Source organism: Toxotes jaculatrix, chromosome 7 (assembly GCF_017976425.1).
Source record: "Toxotes jaculatrix isolate fToxJac2 chromosome 7, fToxJac2.pri, whole genome shotgun sequence".
Lineage (NCBI taxonomy): Eukaryota > Metazoa > Chordata > Actinopteri > Toxotidae > Toxotes > Toxotes jaculatrix.
The window spans coordinates 3,881,913-3,900,142 of record NC_054400.1 but is presented as its reverse complement, the minus strand read 5'-3'; the positions used below and the strand labels follow the sequence as shown (position 1 = coordinate 3,900,142).

The 18,230-nt window shown below is 44.0% G+C and overlaps 2 protein-coding genes and 1 non-coding gene across 5 annotated transcripts in view; 2 read left to right on the top strand and 1 right to left on the bottom strand.

Moving 5' to 3' along the window:
- Positions 1-12,565, top strand: part of kank1a (KN motif and ankyrin repeat domains 1a) — a 44,641-nt gene extending 32,076 nt beyond the window's left edge. For all 3 annotated transcript variants that reach the window (XM_041041856.1, XM_041041858.1, XM_041041859.1), the window contains exons 3-12: positions 1,819-4,476; positions 6,509-6,691; positions 7,999-8,107; positions 8,313-8,534; positions 8,870-8,957; positions 9,146-9,365; positions 10,240-10,382; positions 10,970-11,170; positions 11,252-11,350; positions 11,541-12,565. In XM_041041856.1, coding sequence (XP_040897790.1) covers positions 1,819-4,476; positions 6,509-6,691; positions 7,999-8,107; positions 8,313-8,534; positions 8,870-8,957; positions 9,146-9,365; positions 10,240-10,382; positions 10,970-11,170; positions 11,252-11,350; positions 11,541-11,603 — 3,986 coding nt within the window. In that variant the 3' untranslated portion in view covers positions 11,604-12,565. The remainder of the gene's footprint in view (positions 1-1,818; positions 4,477-6,508; positions 6,692-7,998; positions 8,108-8,312; positions 8,535-8,869; positions 8,958-9,145; positions 9,366-10,239; positions 10,383-10,969; positions 11,171-11,251; positions 11,351-11,540) is intronic.
- A 511-nt stretch (positions 12,566-13,076) lies between these two features.
- Positions 13,077-17,410, bottom strand: cfap157 (cilia and flagella associated protein 157). Its single transcript, XM_041042865.1, has 9 exons — positions 17,256-17,410; positions 16,340-16,611; positions 15,960-16,113; positions 15,422-15,689; positions 14,838-14,959; positions 14,351-14,501; positions 13,880-14,034; positions 13,540-13,686; positions 13,077-13,173 (listed from the first exon to the last, which is right to left on the bottom strand). Exons 1-9 carry the CDS (start codon positions 17,408-17,410, stop codon positions 13,077-13,079), a joined length of 1,521 nt encoding a protein of 506 aa, XP_040898799.1.
- trnac-gca lies at positions 14,542-14,613 on the top strand. The gene has a single exon. It is a non-coding gene; the product is annotated as a tRNA-Cys (tRNA).
- Positions 17,411-18,230: the final 820 nt, after the last annotated feature.

Below are 18,230 nucleotides of genomic sequence, written 5' to 3'. Positions count from 1 at the left end.
ACAAGACTGTGACTACGCTGCCACACGGAGATTATTTATACCTGGAAAAAAAAACAAAAACAGGATGTGCTTGTTTGAACACAGTGCAAAGAGAAAACACACTCAGGACTTTGTGGATGCTTGATACTAAATTAAAGATTGAACATAAAGAAAAAGAGCTTTATTTACTCAAACTGCTGTGATTGTTTGGCACTCTTGCTTGAAAAAGGACTAAAATGATGATTATATTATTAAAATTAGTACTTTTATGGGTTTTGAACCATTGGTTGGACAGTTGGTGAGCAGTGTGAAGACTGACTTGTGACAATCAACACCATATTTTGACTGCTAGCTTTAAATTTTACTTCTGAGAAATAGGTCAGCTGTGAAAGTTGGAATTGACTTGTAAATGACACTATTTGGTGAAGGTGAACGATGCAAAGTGGATCAAAGTCCAAACCAGAGTATGAAAGTTTGACGGGAACGGTAGCAGAACAATTTGTCATAAGAACAGGCTGTTATTGTCATGAGTTCACCTCCCCTCTGCTGAATAACAGGACTCTTATTTGGGTAGGGAAGCGCCCGGCTCAGAGCCTCACAGGATTGGAGGAAGCAGCTGTCCAATAGTGTGCCAGAGCAGTGCTGTGCTTAGTTTTACTCCAATAGTAGGATTTTTTTCCCCCCTTATGGAGAGAGGATTGAGAAAGAGTCCACAGAGAGAGGAGAAACAGCAGTTCTGCAGCTCAAACAGCCTGAACTCTGTACAGTAGATCCTGTCCTCTGAAGCACTCAGCACAGAGGAGTGAAGAAGAAAAAGTAGAAATGGAGAAAGTGCTGTTGGTCTGAGGTGAGTGAAGCTTTAACAACAAGGTGGTGAGGTTTTAGCTGCAGGCTTAGCCTTGTAATTCCCTCCCCTGTTTTAGCTGAATGGAAAGGATTGACGGGAGAAGTTGCCGGAGCTGGGCGGACTGGAAAGGAAGAGCAGGGGCTGTTTATTTCAAGCCTGTGTTTGCTTTAGTCTGTAAGAGTTCCAGGCATACCAAGAACAAGACGCTGTATTTAGCCAACACAGTGCGACTGTAGTGGAGTCTCCTAATCTCTGCTCACTGACAGAGGGCATTTTCAACTGGATGTGTGGAGTTTGGACTTGGATTTAAGAAGCTTTGATTGATCTGTGCAAAGTGCAGGAACTCTAAATTCACCGTAGCTTGCTTTTTTTTTATTTCTGTCTTCAAACTGTGAGCTCGAAATTTGACAGTGTACTGTCTGTGAACTGTCAGATGTTGATATGAGGGCTGGATTTTGGACTACAAACTATTGACATTGTCTGTTTTCCTGTCTCACTGACCCCTCTGGCTCTTCTCTTATCCAGCATTTGTAAACAATCGACTGTTTATCTGTAACAAGCTTTGCACTTACACATTCTGGTTTCCACAGACCTCACCAGGCTTAACTGTAAAAGAGTAACCAACATTTGTTTTTAATTTTGAAGCTTATTACGCCACTTTCTATTGTTTGTTTGCGTCATATATTTGGATCTCACATAGTTTTGGGCTGACCTAAACCGTCCCTTGCCAAAATGATTACCACTCATGCTTTTCCAGCAGAGATGTCAGAAACCTGAGACGTGTTTGTACTTGCACTGTCAAATTACGGTGCTTGTCAGTGGCCGAGGAAACACTTAACACTTTGCCTGACACACAAGCTGTTTCAGGGACCTCCTTTCAAATTCAAGTGATTAGAAACAGATAAAAAATTATCATGCAGTATTTTTTTGTTTTTACAAAAGCCCTAAAATCAGAACTCTTAACTAAAATGTTGTTGTGGTCTCAATTTCAGAAAGAGGACAAAGATGCCCAAGCACAGAAGACGAGAAGGACTCTGTGGCCCCCTACTATGTTGAAACTCCTTACGGTTATCAGTTAGACCTGGACTTCCTCAAATATGTCGATGACATTGAGAGGGGCAACACCATCAAGAAGCTGAGTATCCAGAGGAAACCCAAAGTGGCCAAACCCTTGGCAGTGCCCCGGGGCAGCACCGGTGGGGGCAGCACTCAGGCTGAATGGACCTCCACAGACTCCTTGTCCTCCTCCAACAGCGACGACAAGCAGTCCCCAGTCTTCTTCACCTCCAGGCCCCAGGTCTCTGCCCCGCTGACTCCCACCCTCTCCAGGGCAACCTGTGAAGTTGCCCTGCAACAATCCTACTCAAACTTCGCAGAGCAGAAACAGCTCCTGCCCCCTCCTTCGCCCAGGTTTGCCCCTCGTCACAACCCCCAAGTGGAGAAGACACTCATGGAGACACGTCGTCGGCTCGAACAGGAGCGTCTGCTCATGCAGCCACACAGCGAGCCTCCAATGCCCCGCCGCCGTCTTGCCAGCTTCGGAGGCATGGGCTCCAGCAGCTCGCTATCCTCTTACTCAGGCTCTATAGCCCCAAGCCAGATCTCTCCCAGCACCCACCAGCCTCTCCCCATCAATGGTCATCTCCCCAATGGAGAGTATAACCTCTACTACCCGCCATCCATGGGCAGCTCCATCCGCCACAGCCCAATGAGCTCTGGCATGGCCACGCCTGTGACTAACGTTAGCCCATTACACCTTCAGCAAATTCGGGAGCAGATGGTGGTGGCCCTCAAGAGGCTGAAAGAGTTAGAGGAGCAGGTGAAAACCATTCCTATCTTACAGGTTAAGATTGCTGTTCTTCAGGAAGAGAAAAGACAGTTGGCTGCTCAATCCAAAAATCAAGTTCCTGGAGGTTTTCGTAAGCGTTCCTACAGTGTAGGCTGTGTTGACCAAATGGAGAACCCAGGCCCCATTCAAAAGGAACCAGAGCTGCACATCATGGAGCCTGAAGCCCAGGAACAGAGCGCTCAGCAGCTGGAGGAGTTCAGACGTCTGGCTGCAGAGGTCCAAGCTCTGGAGAAGACGACCCAGGACAGCAATATAAATGAAATTCAGCCTCAAAGCCTTACGCGAAACCAAGCCCACCAAAAGTCCATTGGCATAGTTACTGATGAAAATATGAACAACCTTCCTGTCAGTAAGAGGAACCTGACGAGTGAACACTGTTTCCGGGATGCAGGTATAGTGACGGAGCGGCAGGAAATGCGCAGCACTGCGGTTGGCGTGACCGAGGCCATGCTGGGCATGACCAGTGAAGCTGAGAAGGAGATTGAGCTCCAGCAGCAGACCATCGACGCACTGAAGGAGAAGATCTATCGCCTGGAAGTACAGCTGAAAGAAACTACCCACCAAATGGAGATGGGAAAGCTAAAACTGGAGCTCCAAGCGGCTGGTGGGTCAAACAAGAAAAAAGCGGACAAAGGTTTGATGGCCAGGCCGGAGATGTACAACGCCTGTGTCGAGGCCAAAGTCCAGATGCGCAGCCATGGAGTGGGTGACCATCTGGAGTTCAGCCACGTTAGCACAGCTAGAACTACACAAAGCCACACTGTAGGAGTGCACTGTCAACCCAGTGTTGCCAGTATCGCCACAGGCCCAGAGATCCCTATGGACCGGTGGGTGGTGCATGAGCGTGTGGAGATGGCTAACCAGTCTGTAGGGAGGCAGGTGGAGACATGCCACCAGCAGGTAGGCGTAGAGCTGAATGTTTGTGAGGTGGGTGTTAACACAGAGGAATCAGTGGACAACTTGGCTCTTTGCAAACCGATGACAGAGTTGAGCAAAGAGTGGAGGTCAGTTGGCTGTGGAGACTGTTCAGTCGATGTGATTGTTAGTCCCATCAAGACGCTTGTGTCGCAAGGAACTGACCCAGATTTTGTGATCAAGGTGGACTCTGGTGTCATGGCTGCTCCTGAGACAGCAACTCAGCAGACAAATACTGAGACGGAAGTTGCAAGCAAGTCCACCAACACAAAAACAGCTGTCCTAACAGACTCTTTCACGGACATGGTGGTGATCACTTGTGATAAGCACACGAACACACCTGTGACTGAAACAAAGACAGTCGCTGCTGGAGAAGGACTTGTCAAAGATGTTCACTCAACGGCAAAGATACGTTCGATTGCTGTTGGAACCACCACAGATGTGGAGGCATTCCTTGGCAAATCAAGCTCAGCTAAAACCAAAGAATGTGGGGTGGGACCAGTTAGCATCCACGAGAACTTCTTGGTTGGCTTAAAAACCAGAAACATAGCATGTGGTCCCTCCCAGCCAGCTGAATCTGTCACAGGCAGCAGCAAGGAGACTTTGGAGGTTAAAACGGAGCCTGCACCACTGCCAGCTCAGGCCCAGGGGGGCGCCGGACTGGACCATTACATTGAGAGGGTGCAGAAGCTGCTGCAGGAGCAACAGATGCTGCTAGCGGAGAACTACAGCGAGCTGGCAGAAGCTTTTGGTCAGCCCCAGTCCCAGTTTGGATCCATCAACAGTCAGCTGGTCAGCACTCTCTCGTCCATCAATTCTGTCATGAAGTACGGAAGTGTTGAGGACATCCTCAAGCTGCAGTCAGACTCTGCAGGCTCAGACAAAGGTGAGAAGGTCACCACATCCAGCAGTGAGAATATGACTGATGGTTCCACGTGCTCACAGCAGCATTCCTTCTTCTCCACAAGCGCTGCAAAAACAAAGCGTTCTTATGATAATTAGCTGAAGGTCATTCTAGGCAATCAAAGCGTGGTGTCAGGGGCTGACAACAGAAGATGTACACACACACACACACACACATTATCTTGCTTAACCAAAATAACTGGCTGTCATGTTTTTTTTTCTCTTCCTTGGTTTGATTACACAATAGGTTAGACAAGCTTCATGTGCCTGTCTTTCATTAGAGTTGGAAAATGTTTCTGGTAAACAGTAAACTAAGGCACCTCAGGATTGCAAGGAGAATTATTCTGTTTTAATATTAACAGAATGTAAAGAGGAAAGAGGGTACATGATGTAAGGGGTGTAAATTTTAAGATTCACCAAAGCTAAGTTCATCAGTTTTTCCAAATATAGTTATTTGTTTATTTTACTTATAAAATCTTGTGCAAATCTTGGATTTCATTTTGAGGGACGCAGCAACATTTTTATTTTCCCTGATTCCTTTAGGTAATCATCATTGTAATGAAACAGTAACTATCAATAGTGAGTATACAAATATTTTGGATTTGGTCTTAAAAACTCCAAAATATATTTTAGTTTAATGAAATGTAAGATACATTTATTGCAATTTTTCAGGATTATTCAGAGATCAATAAAACAGCTGTAGTATTCATATAAGAAAAGATTCAGTTTGAGACTGAATGCCAGCACAGTTCCTGCTGTACTGCAGAGGATCAGGTCTGGAGTTGGTGGTGGGATTGTGGTTAGAGCGTTCACACTCCGTCTAAAGAGAATCGTGATAGGATCGGACAGGCCAAAGTTATCTCTGACCCTGGAAAAATGTGGCGGGGGCTTTGGACATGAACCAACAATGAGCTCATTTCTTTCTGGGAGCCAGTAATGTCGCACAAATCGGCCACTTGTTGTTTTTGCGGACCGCCCTGCCTTCACTAACACCTCACTGCTGATGCTGATTCATGGCTCCCTCTGAGTTACATAACATGCATTCATGCCGGCTGGCACATGAATGCAGGGCGATTGTCTGTGTTGTGTGTGTGAGCTTGTTTCTGGTCGGTTGCTGGCCTCTTTTGGTATGTGGAACAACTAACCAGACACAGTTCCTTTTCAGGTAACTACAAATTCAGTATAATCACAGCACTGGACACAATAAGCTCAGTGGGAACAACATTATAAAAGTGTCTGTTATAGTAGTGGCTGGAATTGGTTTTCTGTGGACAGGTAGTTGCTAGAAGATCAAAAAAAGTAAGCGATTTTCTCCAAGTCTGTTAAGCAGTCCGCTGGTTGTCGTTGCGTTTTATTGTGGCTTAATTTTGAAACTCTTTTGTGTCCAGAACCTGAACACACTACAACATGCAGTACTTTTCATTAGGACTGCAACTAAATGTCCACCTCAAGTTCCCAGAAGATATCTTCACATCTTGTTTTGTCCGATTAACAGTCAAAAATCCAAACCTATAGAATTTATAATCATACAAGGCTACAGACACCAGAAATTTGAGAAACATTTGAGAGGCTGAAACCAGAGAATTTTAATATATTTTCTTTAAAAAATGACTAAAATAGATCAATTGATAATCAAAGTAGTTTCTGATTATTTTTCTGTGGGTTCTGCAGCTCTACCTGTCATTAAAAATACACCATTTACTAAGCTGATATTTTTTGATGCTTTAAACCTTCATTGTTTACATCAGCTACAGTGCGTTTTTCCTCTTTTGATCGATGTGTCAGTGTGAAATTCATCATACAGCCCTCTCATCTTATAAAAAATTCTAGGATCAAAATATTTTTTCAAACAAAGCAGGCTTAGTTAGTTGCATTCTCAAACTTAAGATTTGAAACTGGTGGTTTACTAGACAATAACTTACTTAGGTACTATCCACTAAGGGTTTAACACCTAGAAATTGAGCTAAAGCTAATGCATTTGGATACCGACCCTCATCTACCTCTCCTCCTTTTAGTGATCAGTCAGCAGCTGTGCTCCCAGTCTCTCTCTGTTCGGACAGAGCGGTCGCAGATGGAGAAGACTTCCTCAGGCCTGACGCCAGCAGACAAACCTGCCAACACACCTGCTCAGCAACAGCAGATCAGTGCAGCCGAGCAAAAGAGCCTAATGGACCTGCAGATGTCTACAGCGCTGCACGGTACGGCCTTCTTCACAACACAAAAAAATTTTTTATACACAATATTAAAATGTGATACTTCATTTTTAGGGTTGATTGTTTTGTTGTTGTACCACATATCTTCTAGCTGTGGTGAAAACTACACTAGGCAGCAACTGAGTATAGACGAACAGCACAGAATACGGAAAAATAGAAAATATAAAAATTCAATTTATTTCGGCTTAATTTAAACCCAGCGTGGTGGAGCCCAGACAGAGCCCCAAAAAAATCGAAAACACTGACTGAGCTGGGTCAGTGTGTAAATCTGATTCCTTTGCACCGAGTTCTCTGACCTGATGTTTAGGCTGTGGTTTGCTAGCTAAAAATACATTCTCTAAACAGAACATTGACAACATTCTTCAGTGGCAAAGTGATGGTATTACACTTGGTTTAGGAATAGCAGCAGATGTTCAGGGCTATTCTTTTTTCACAGTGATTCTGCCTTAAAAGGTGCTTGAATGCCATTATCTGTATGGACTTCACACATACCTCATATATAAACCGGGCAACAGGAAGAACATGGCGACAAACATCATCATCAGCCTGGATTCCGCCGGTCGAGCTCCTCACGCCGCTCATGCTCCCACCTGTCAAAACACGGGAAACGTGCTGAACGACTCTGTTGCTACTGAGCTCACACACGCCAGTGTATACACATGCAACTGCATACATGTTGCTGCATGAGCACACACGCACAATCGCTCTCTCTCAGTCGTCCCCCGAAGCAGTAAGAGAGGCCCCTCCATCGGGGCAAGTCTTGGCAGATGTGCTGAGTGTTCTGGCTCTCTCTGCTGGTATTTTGGTTTTCGAGGCCTGTACTTAAAATAACTGAGATACCTCAGGGTTTGGGGAAACTTCCAATGAACATGAGACAGACACTTAATGGTTACTTTCCTCTCTGCCAAAGCTCTTGATCATGTCAGAGAACTTTAGTGGACCATTCAGACTCTATCAGTGATTTGTAATGGGCTGACCAGGCTTGTTATGTTGTTGTTAGCTTCAGGATGCTTTTTAACGTTGCAGGAGAGGGGTGCAAAGGCAAAAACTGTCTCCTATAATTAAGGAAGAGTTATGAGACTTTATGAGGAGAATGTTAATTAAAAATATGAGAAAATTAGAGGAAAAAATACAGCAAACTAAAAGAAAAAGAAACCAAGACAGGTGAAAACAGTGTGTCTCACTTTTATCATCTATAAACTCCAGATGAATGTCCCATTTACTGTGATGTTGCCACTTTGTGATCAGCTACAGTGTAATGGCTCTGCTGTGTTCACTTATCTGGCCTACAGGGCAGCCATGCAGTCAGAACACCCTGAAATCCATAATGAAGAAGAAAGATGGCCGACCCGACTCCAACGGCACCAAGAAGAACCTGCAGTTTGTCGGGGTGAACGGAGGGTGAGTTGAAGAATATCTTCACGGGCAATCCTGTTTGAACTAATTGTTATCGTGAATATTTAACTGGATTATCCTTTACTCTGCATTTTAAGATGCCTGTCACATGTTTTTATCATGGTGGTTTTGTCATGTCATGAAATCTGAGCTGCATCCCAACACCTGAGTCCTCAAGTTTCTGCGCCTGTGTCGCCCCCGTGTGGCCCAGGTATGAGACTACGTCAAGTGACGACTCCAGCTCAGAGGACAGCAGCTCCTCTGGGTCGGATGAAGAGGACGAAGAGGATGAGGAGAAGGAGTTCGGAGGAAAGGAGGAAGCTAAGAATGTGGAGGGAAAGAACACCAGGGAGGATTTCCAGCCTGAGGGAGCCGAGGATGTGGTTAAGAAGGATGAAGAGGAAAGTTCAGAGAAGCAGGAGACAAGAGAGAGGTGGGTTCATGAAAATTAAATTCAGCGCAGCTATAATGAATATGTGCAGAACTACAGAGCATTTAAATGAAATAGAATAAAACTTCATCGGCATGAATGATAATAATCATTTATACATGCAGTGCCCTAACAAGTTAAATGATTGTTGCACAATCTGATAAAACCAGCTGCAGTTATACTTATTTTCTCTATTTTTCCTTTCATATTAATGTGGGATGTAATCATCTGAAATTTTGTAATATGGAACACTTTTTAAATTAAATGCAGCAAATAGCATTGAAGCTATTTGACTTTTAAAATAATGGTTTGTTATTGTGTTTGACCGATTTTCAAAGGTATGAGCTAAGTGAGAAGATGCTGGCTGCGTGCAACGTTCTCAAAACTCACCTCAGTGACCCAAAGGCTGTGAGCAGTAAAGATCTGGTGAGGAGACTGTCTCATTTCTGCTCTTGTCCTGTTCATTAAAATCTATACTAAAATCTACTGTAGTTTATAGTTCCTTAAACAGTATTTTATGGAAAACATAGAGAAGCCATAAACGTTGGCAGTCTCAGGTCCCATTGGTTTTGTAACATGTATTTACCTGTGATAATTGATACTGGTGTTTTTAGAGAGCCTGTCTGAACACGGTGCAACACGAGTGGTTCCGTGTGTCCAGCCAGAAGGCGGCGGTGGCGGCCATGGTGAACGACTATCTGGAGGCCTTTGGGGCCATCTCGCCGGCCGTGCTGCGCCACATCGTCAATATGGCCGACGGCAACGGCAACACGGCGCTGCACTACAGCGTGTCGCACTCCAACTTTCAGGTGGTGAAGAAGCTGCTGGATGCAGGTGAGAGCTACGGGATGTCTCTGTAAGCCTGAAATGAGGAAAGCGACTAGTTAAGACTTTGGAAACAGCAGCTGACAAAAGAATTTCAAATGGTAGCTTTAAATTGTATGAAACAGTCTTGTTCAGGAAATGGAGTTTGCCCAGTTGTCGTGGAATAGAAAATTGCGGAAAAAAGAAAGAGGAAATCGGACACTAGTGTCGGACGTGTGTTGTGAGCTGCTCAACGCAAAAGCCAGATAGGAAGAGCAGAAACGTGTTTTTAACGCGCTTGGGCAGGTTTCATCCACACACATGCAGTCCTCCTCGATACATCCGCCCAGCGATCTCTCTGAAGGCTCAATAGACTGTGATGAGGTCCCAGCCACTCGCTGCTCTAAAAGCCTTTTGTCTCCTCGGCCTTTTGTGTCCTTGTGCCATGTGACAGCATATCCACCCCCCTGTTCCCATTGTAGCCTTTGTCCTCCCACCGTCCCAGTTCCTTAGACCTCTCCTCCCCTCAGTGGAGAGGCAGCCACCCTCATACCCGCCTCCCTCCCATCCAGGCTCTGATGTCTTGTCTCTTTGCGAGGCTTCTGGTCTGTAAAGGTTGCTTGTGAAAAGTGTAAAGGATGAGTACTCTGAGGCCCAGACAATGCATCACGGTCCCAGTTTTTTTTGTGGGGGAGGAGATGTCACCGACTGAGGCGTAACAGGTCTGACACAAGTCCTTGTACACTGTTATGCTGTTGACTGACAGGCAGCGACAGTGACAAGTCAATCACAGGCAGAATGTACCAGGGTTTGAATCCCACCGAGACCACCCATGATGAAAAAGTATGGCCATAAGGTGCTTCAGAGTGCTTTAAACACGTGTGTGTTCAAATGTGTGTTTCAGATGTGTGTAACGTGAATCAGCAGAACAAGGCGGGATACACACCCATCATGCTGGCAGCGCTCGCAGCCGTGGAGACTCCCAAGGACATGCGTATCGTGGAAGAGCTCTTCAGCAAGGGTGACGTCAACGCCCGAGCCAGCCAGGTCAGTGACTGGAGGTCGGGGTCAGATGTCAAAAGTCTGCGGCAGGGCACCAACAGCTTACTGCACTTTAGGTTTCAATGAGCCACGATATGAAGGTCGTAAACAAAGCAGGTTAAAGCTAACAAGAGGCAGAGTGGACTTGGCTGATGTACCAGCATTTTAAAGGGTTATTTTTTGTGATTCAAACCAAACTGTGGACAAGAGTCTCAGCAGAAAGTTTAATAACACATGCTTTTACCCTGTAGCAGGAAAAATTGTATTTTGGTGACACCAAGTGGTAAAGACATGTAACTGTTTGGATTTTGGACACTAGAGATTTCAGGTGGAAAAATCTTTTTGAGGAAGATGTAGTTATCATCAGGGAGCCTAGTTTTTATTATCTGGATGGAGATGTTTACTTTAGGATATTTAGGAGAAAGCTTTGTGTTTGTACTTGTGATTGGTGGAGATGATTTCTTGCAAGTTTTAAAGGCTGAATCCGTAAGAATGTGTGTGCTTTAGAAAGGAAAAATGATGGCTCACTGAAGAAGACGTAGGTGTAAAAGTGTGAAACCGGTTTCCTCACCGTGCTGTTGTCTCCGTTTCAGGCGGGTCAGACGGGGCTGATGCTGGCAGTCAGTCACGGCAGGATGGACATGGTTCGGGCCCTGCTGGCTCACGGGGCCGACGTCAACATCCAGGACGACGAGGGCTCCACGGCGCTGATGTGTGCCAGCGAACACGGCCACGTGGAGATCGTCAAACTGCTGCTGGCTCAGCCCGGCTGCGACGCCACGCTGAGCGACAGCGTGAGTAACAGATCATCAGTGATGAGCTCGTCTTTTCGTCTCTTTATCTTTAGTGACTTTCTTTGTTTTTTCTCCCTTCAGGATGAGAGTAATGCCCTGTCCATAGCTCTGGAAGCAGGACACAAGGACATTGCAGTGTTGCTTTATGCACATGTCAACTTCTCCAAAGCTCAGTCACCAGTAAGTGTGGAGTCGATTTTATTTATATATCCTAAAATCACAAATCACATTATGGCTTTACAGTCTGGACAGAATACAGCACCTTCAGTCCTTAGATTTTCAGATACAGAAAAACTCCAGAAACCATTTAACCTACTTCGTCCCGTTAACTCTTTACTTAAATGTGTGTTTGTGCACAACTAACTTCTAGGGAACCCCTCGACTCGGCAGAAAGACGTCACCCAGTCCCAGCCGGAGAGGCATGTTTGATTAGAGGCCCCGCCTCTGCCCAGAAACTCTGCGCTGCTACTGGTCCACGCTGAACGATGCCTTACCCACAGCTGGATGAGGGGACTTAATCCCAAGCACCAACCAACCAACTAACTAACCAACCAACCAACCAACCAACCAATGAGATCTCTGGAAGTATTTTTTATTTATATGCACACTTCTCGCCTCCATGACGAGCCCAAAGTGCCCTTTGAATATGAATGTAACCAACTGGTGCCTCAAGTCCCATCAGATTCAGGCGGAAATGTCTCAAATAATCAGCAAACCACTGGAGTTCAGACCAACACGGACACACATCCAACTACTAAATGCAATTACTTCCTCCTTTTCTTTTATTTTGTTTTTAGATTTTTCTCCTTTTTTTGCAATTTGACCATTTTTTTTAATTTCTAAAGCTCAATGTTGATCATTCAAGAGCACCAAACAACTTCATTTGTGATTAATTTTTCTTTTTTTTTTGAGCGCATCAGAGTAGGTAGATGGAGAATAATTCACCCACGTGTTAGAGGAAAAATTCCCTGTATATATTGCTCGCCTCGACATCCCTGTCTCAAATATGCGCTCCCAGCTCAGATGAATGCATCAATAAGTAGATGTGACCTAGACTGGAGAAACTGTACTTTTATACAAATCCTTTGTATCTATTTAAAAAGAAGAATCACAGTATTTTGAATATTTCCTATTACTACTTAACGATCCATGAAGTTATATATTTATCAAAGTATAGTTTTTAATGCAGATATGTGTATTTCATTGTACATACAGTGGTCATTAGAGTTTAGTCATTCTCCTTTTTGTCTTCATGTCCAGGTTCTTCCTCTCTGTCTCCCATGTGTAATATAAACTGTCTGTCCTCCTCTAGTATTCATCAAGGTACTGACTTTCATCTTCAAATGAGAATTGAAGTGCCTGAGACTTTGCCATATAACAATAAACGTCGATTAAAGAATATAAATCGGTGTCTCATCTTCATTGATGACCCACAAATCTTAAAGAAGTCTACACAAGCACACACTCTCACACCTATGGGCAATTTAGAGTAGCCAATTAACCTAACCCATGCATGTTTTGGGATTGTGGGAGTGAGATGGAGTACCCGGAGAGAACCCACGCAGGCACAGGGAGAACATGCAAACTCCACACAGAAGAGCCCGGACCTGGAACCTTCTTGCTGTGAGGCGACAGTGCTAACCACTGCACCACCGTGCCGCCCATTCTGAGGTACTTGTACTGAGTATTTTCTGCTACTCTATAATTCTGCTTTGTACTTTTTACTCCATGACATCACTTCAATACTTAATATATCAATGCTGACGTATTATTTGTAATTTAGATAAGACTTTATTGATCAACATGGGGAATTTACACACAAGAATCACATTATCAATTTACAGGGACAAGTAGAATTTTTTTATGTATAAATGTCATAATTTTTTTTAAAAATGAGTTGTTACTGTCATTTGAGTTTGGTGGCTGAGTGTTTGGAGGTCAAAAATCTGACAGCTGAATCCGTCAGGTTGATGGAGCTGCTCGTCTTCTGACTGAAGGTTTTCCTGAGACAAAAGAACAGCAGAAAAATGCATAACATGAATAAGTTTGAATTTCCAAAACAACAAACTGAAGTCACCTACAATGAAAGTGTTACCTATTTCTGCACAATGAGTGAAAATTACCACTAATTCTTTAAAATTCTGTCCAGTAGCTGGTGATTGAAGTTCTTAAAATTAAATGATAGTCTCCATTAATTTAAAATAAGAATGAGCTATAGGTGATGTTGTTTTTGTCTTCTTTGCTTCAGAGCTTGCTCCCAGTTCTTTTTCTGTTTCCATAAGACACTTTGTATGTTTATGTTTATCTTTATTTGTATTTACCTTGTGCCACTGCAGACTCAGTAATTGGATTATGAAGTCCTGACAAACCTGTGCAGAGGCAGGATGGATCCAGCTCCTGTCCTGGAGAGAACATGTTTCTGTTTTGATGCAGGAGGGGATACAAAGCTGAGATCTCCCGGCCTGTTGCGGGTTGTCTGAAAGTGGAAGCTCAAAGCTGGATCCAGAGTCACTGCTCTGTAAAGACACAAGAAACAGGATGATGGACACAAAGATGGAGTGCTCCAACTCACACTCAGTTTGGTTTTATTCTGCTGCAATAAGCATGGTGCACAATGCAGATCGAAGAGCCATTCACAGCCCTTCAAAAAGCTAAAACATGGTGGATACGCACAACAGACATTATCCAGTGACCGGGTGATTTTATTACCTTGCTGCTGCAGGGTCAGGGGTCTGCAGCTCATTCAGTTTCTCAGCAGAGGAGTGGGTGAGTATGGGTCTGTCCAAGACCACCAGCAGCCTCTGCATCAGCTGCTTCCACCTGACAACACTGAAGTCCGCCTCCGAGTCCTGCTCGGTAGGTGCCTCCTGCAGGGAACACATCGCCATTATGCCTATTCTGTGTTTCAAATCTTCTTACACTCCTGCTTCTACTTTAATGAGCAAGAGTGAATTAGCTTAGCCGTAAAAATGTTTGAGGAGTGTTTTCGTTAGCAGTTCAGCTGCTTTTGATGATATGGATCATGGTGTGTAAACTGAATCAGCATGATCACATCATCATACGGACGTACTGGACAGACTTTTGTAAAGTTACAGTGGTGATTTATGGAAGTTGTTTCACTTCTCTTGAACATGTTTGTGTCTTGATGTAGGGCGTTTAGGATCAGGACTGTTGTTTTACCATCAGGGCTTGTCTGAGAGCGATAACTGCTTCCTGTATGATGCTCTTCATCCTGTTGCTCCTCCTCCTCTCCTCCTGTAGCTCTGCCTCCAGCTGACTCACCTCAGCTCTGTTTGTACTGCACTGTGCAGACAGTGAGGACCGGTCCTGTCTAAAATAAACACAGCGATGGCGGCACAGTCATCACCAGTGGGGGTATAGCTCAGTGGTAGAGCATTTGACTGCAGATCAAGAGGTCTCTGGTTCAAGTCCGGATGCCCCCTGAGGTAGCTTTATACTGTTTCCCTCCAGATATTATTACAGCTTTATTTCAGATAGCATGAACTGGGCTGTGAGCTGAAACTCACTATAAAGCTTGGTAAAGTCGAGGGGACTCAGCCTTTTACTTTTACTTCTACTACTTCAATTATTCTTCTCACTAAAAAGAAAGTGAACTTGGACAAAATGACTCAGTGGTATGGACAGCAGAGACAGAGTGAACTTTGACCTCAGTGCCTCCATCTCAGCCAGGATGCCTTTGTGCTCAGTCTGAAGCTGCTGATGCTCCTGCCTGCAGACCTTCAGCTCCGCCTGCAGCTGCTGACACTTCTCTGTCAGCTGCTCAACCACCTGACGGAGAGAAGATATTGAATGTTTTTAATCATGTGTTTTTGATTTCAAAAATCAGGGAAGCATGAATGTGCTCAGCTACTGCCATGGCACTCTGAAATTGTGTATTCTCTGTATCCTAATTTTTCTATCATTTTACTTCTGAGCAAGGTGCCGGACAAAGACATTCTGAAACAACCATCTTTAAAGGCCCCATAAATTTGTACGTTCAGTCATATTTGCTAACCTCTGATGTGTTAAATGATGTGTCAAAATGATATGAAGGTTCTGTGCTAGGACAGAACACACTGTAGAACCTCATAGAACCAAGCTGCAATGCATTTTTTGAGATTACTTGAATACATGTTACAATTAAAAAGTCATACAGCTCAAGTGTGCAAACATCATAAAGTGTTTATCTGTTCTACAGCACAACCATCCACTGCATTTGCTCATATACTGGGCCAAAGTCTTCCCTCTTACCTTCTTGCGGATGCAACTCTTGCGGGACAGCTCGCTGAGCATTTGCTCCAGGATGTCCACGTCCACGCTGAGTTGACTTTTACGGTCCTGCAGGGCAGAGTTCTCCTTCATCAGGACCTGAGTCTGCTCTGACAGCTGGTTGAACTGAGCCTTCACCTCTGTGTTCTCCTGAAGGGCCAACCTGGTCGTCTCGGGGACCTTCTGGTTCACCAGGTGCTGCACCTCTGCTGCCATGGCCGCCACGTGGCTCTCCATCTCTGTCTCCAATCTTTTGTCAGGGAACAGGAGAGGGGAGAGAGACAGGTGAACATAAAGGACATTTTCAATAATGAGCTCGTCACACAGTCAAGGGTGAATAATTCAAGTATGTAGTTTAGAGACTATTAACACCCTATTGAAGCCTTGTGAGAATTCTTGGACATTTAGCCCTGTGCATAATGGGTTTTCTACACTTGAATTCAAATGACTGCCTGGACATTAATTATAATTAATTATAGGCTATAATCGTAACAATCACAGATGGAAACCCAAACCTAACCTCCTCTTTTCCAGCAGTGCTTTCATCTCCAGGTTGTGGATGTCAGCTTTGTGCTCCTCCTTCTGATTGGCCAGCTGCTTCTCCAGAGACTCCATGTTGGACATCACCTGCTCCTTCTGCTTCTGAAACTCCTCCAGACTAGCCAGTCTTGCCGCTGGAAGGACGAAAGAAGAGGAGGGTCTACATTACTCTAAGAGTCCAGTTTTCTTTACATACAGTTCTTCTGCAATTTTTTCGCTCACTGAGGTTTTAATTAACCACTGAGCTATAATAGCTATCTGAGTGGCATAGATTAATGCACTAATTTCAAAGAATTTCAACGTGCTACAGTAAGAGCTGGACTCGACTCTGGTTTAACCCACAGAAATGTTCACTCTCACCAAGTGTTGTGTTCTCCTCAGTGAGTTTTTCTATCCGGACTTGAAGCTCTTGCCTCAGCTGGCTGTGCTGCAGCTGCAGGGCGTCTCTGTCCTTATCGGCAGCCTGCTGCTGACTCTCCAGGCGCTCCGACAGCTCCTCCACCTCATCCTCCTTCTCCAACAGGGAGCGTTTCAGAAACTCAACAATGTTCTTTTTCTCTTTCTCCAGTACATTGTACTGTAAGTTTAAGTCCTTCTTCTGCCTCTCTAGTTCATCAGATTTCAGCTGATATCTGGTGGAGGAAGAGGGACACGGGTTAAAGTTTAAGGAAAAAGTCTTAAACTTTAATTATTCTTGTAGTACATGCTAAAACATATCGTACAACCCAAACCCCTAACCCTAACACACTTTTTTTTGACATTACAACAATAATCTACAAATTGACTGATAATGAAAATAATAATTAGGTGGATGTCTTGCTCCTATATAAGAGTGGCAGGGGGCCTTTTACAAATCTGTGCCAAGGAACCCATTGTCTCACACTCCGTCCAGGACTGCTCCAGGGAACAGGTGAATCAGTCTGTGAAGGTCTGTGTTTTAACATTTTGAAAGATTAACTGATTTAGTTCCGTTATGTGTTGTAGCTAGGATCACTAGTTATACTGGCTGAACTTAAAGTGGTTGCCTGGCTAGCAAAAGGCAAGTTAGCATAACAACTAAACAGCGAAAGTGCTGCGCAAATGACGTAAAAGTTGCGCTGAAGTTTTTCTTGAGTTGTTTTGTTTGTTGACTTTTCCAAATCTAAGAAAGGAGACTGTAACACAGTTGTCCGCTATCTGCTTGCATGGATAAACATAAGCCATTCTGCGAATTAAGAAAAGCGGACTGGTTTATTTTCTTAAAAAGAAAACAGCGTCTGCTTCAGCGTAACATTACCTCTCCAACTGCTCGTTCAAATATCGTATCTGAATCAGGTACAAATCCCTCTCTTTGTCGCCAGAACCGTTTTTATCTGCAGGAGTCTCCTTTTTCGGTGTTTTCTGGTCCTCGTCTTGTTTTCCACTGCTTTTCTTATCCTTCTTTTTTGGCATGTTGTCAGATAAAGTTTGCTAAAGTTTACGCTTAGGGCCAGCCGAGAAACTAAACTAGCTACGTTGTTGCTAGGCAATGATGCCTTCAGGGACTGCTCGAAAATCTTCAACTGAACATTTGGCATTTCTACTTTTATCGTTGATTTGTGTGTGTTTAGTCTAAAGTTTGACTGATCTCCTCAAGCCTTACATCTTTAAGTACATCTAGTCAAGTATTTCTAAATCCATTCTACTTCAGCTAAATATTAGACTTTTTTACTCATTACTTTTCAGATTAAGACTTTACATATGATCAGTTGATAAAGTTGAATCTATGAGTGCTTATAGATTAATCTCCCAAAAAGTATATGAACAATTAAAATTATAGTATCAGGCTATTGCATCAACAATATTGACCCAGTAATATAATCACCGACAGAGGCCAGTCTGCTCAATGAGTACTTTTACTTTTTATATTTTAAGTACATTTTGTTGCCAGTACTTTTTCTTAAGTAACATTTTGAAGCAAGGGCCTTTACTTGCAATGGGGTTTATTAAAGATGTGGTGCTGCTGCTTGATCCTTCCACCACTGTTGATACTCCATAGTAAGTGATAATATACTACAAAATTAAGTTTTGTCTGTCATTTTATCACCATCAAAATATGTCCCTTTTATTAGACTCAGAGTTTATCTACCATTAGATATTATGAAATTGATCCATCCATCCATCCAGTGGTGTGACCATGACCTCTGCCCCCCCCCCACCCCCCCCCCCCCACCCATTTAATTATTTCCAGCTCAGTGGCTCCCTGTGGTGGTGTGAGCCAGTATTGCAGTAA

What these genes read in the sequence shown, in the direction of transcription:
- cfap157 (XM_041042865.1), bottom strand. Translation starts at nt 17,410, where the DNA reads ATGCCAAAAAAGAAGGATAAGAAAAGCAGTGGAAAACAAGACGAGGAC. An exon ending in TTGAACGAGCAGTTGGAGAG is followed by an intron (nt 16,612 to 17,255) that starts GTAATGTTACGC and finishes TTCCTCCACCAG; the next exon opens with ATATCAGCTGAAATCTGATG. An exon ending in AGAGTTGCATCCGCAAGAAG is followed by an intron (nt 14,960 to 15,421) that starts GTAAGAGGGAAG and finishes TCTCTCCGTCAG; the next exon opens with GTGGTTGAGCAGCTGACAGA.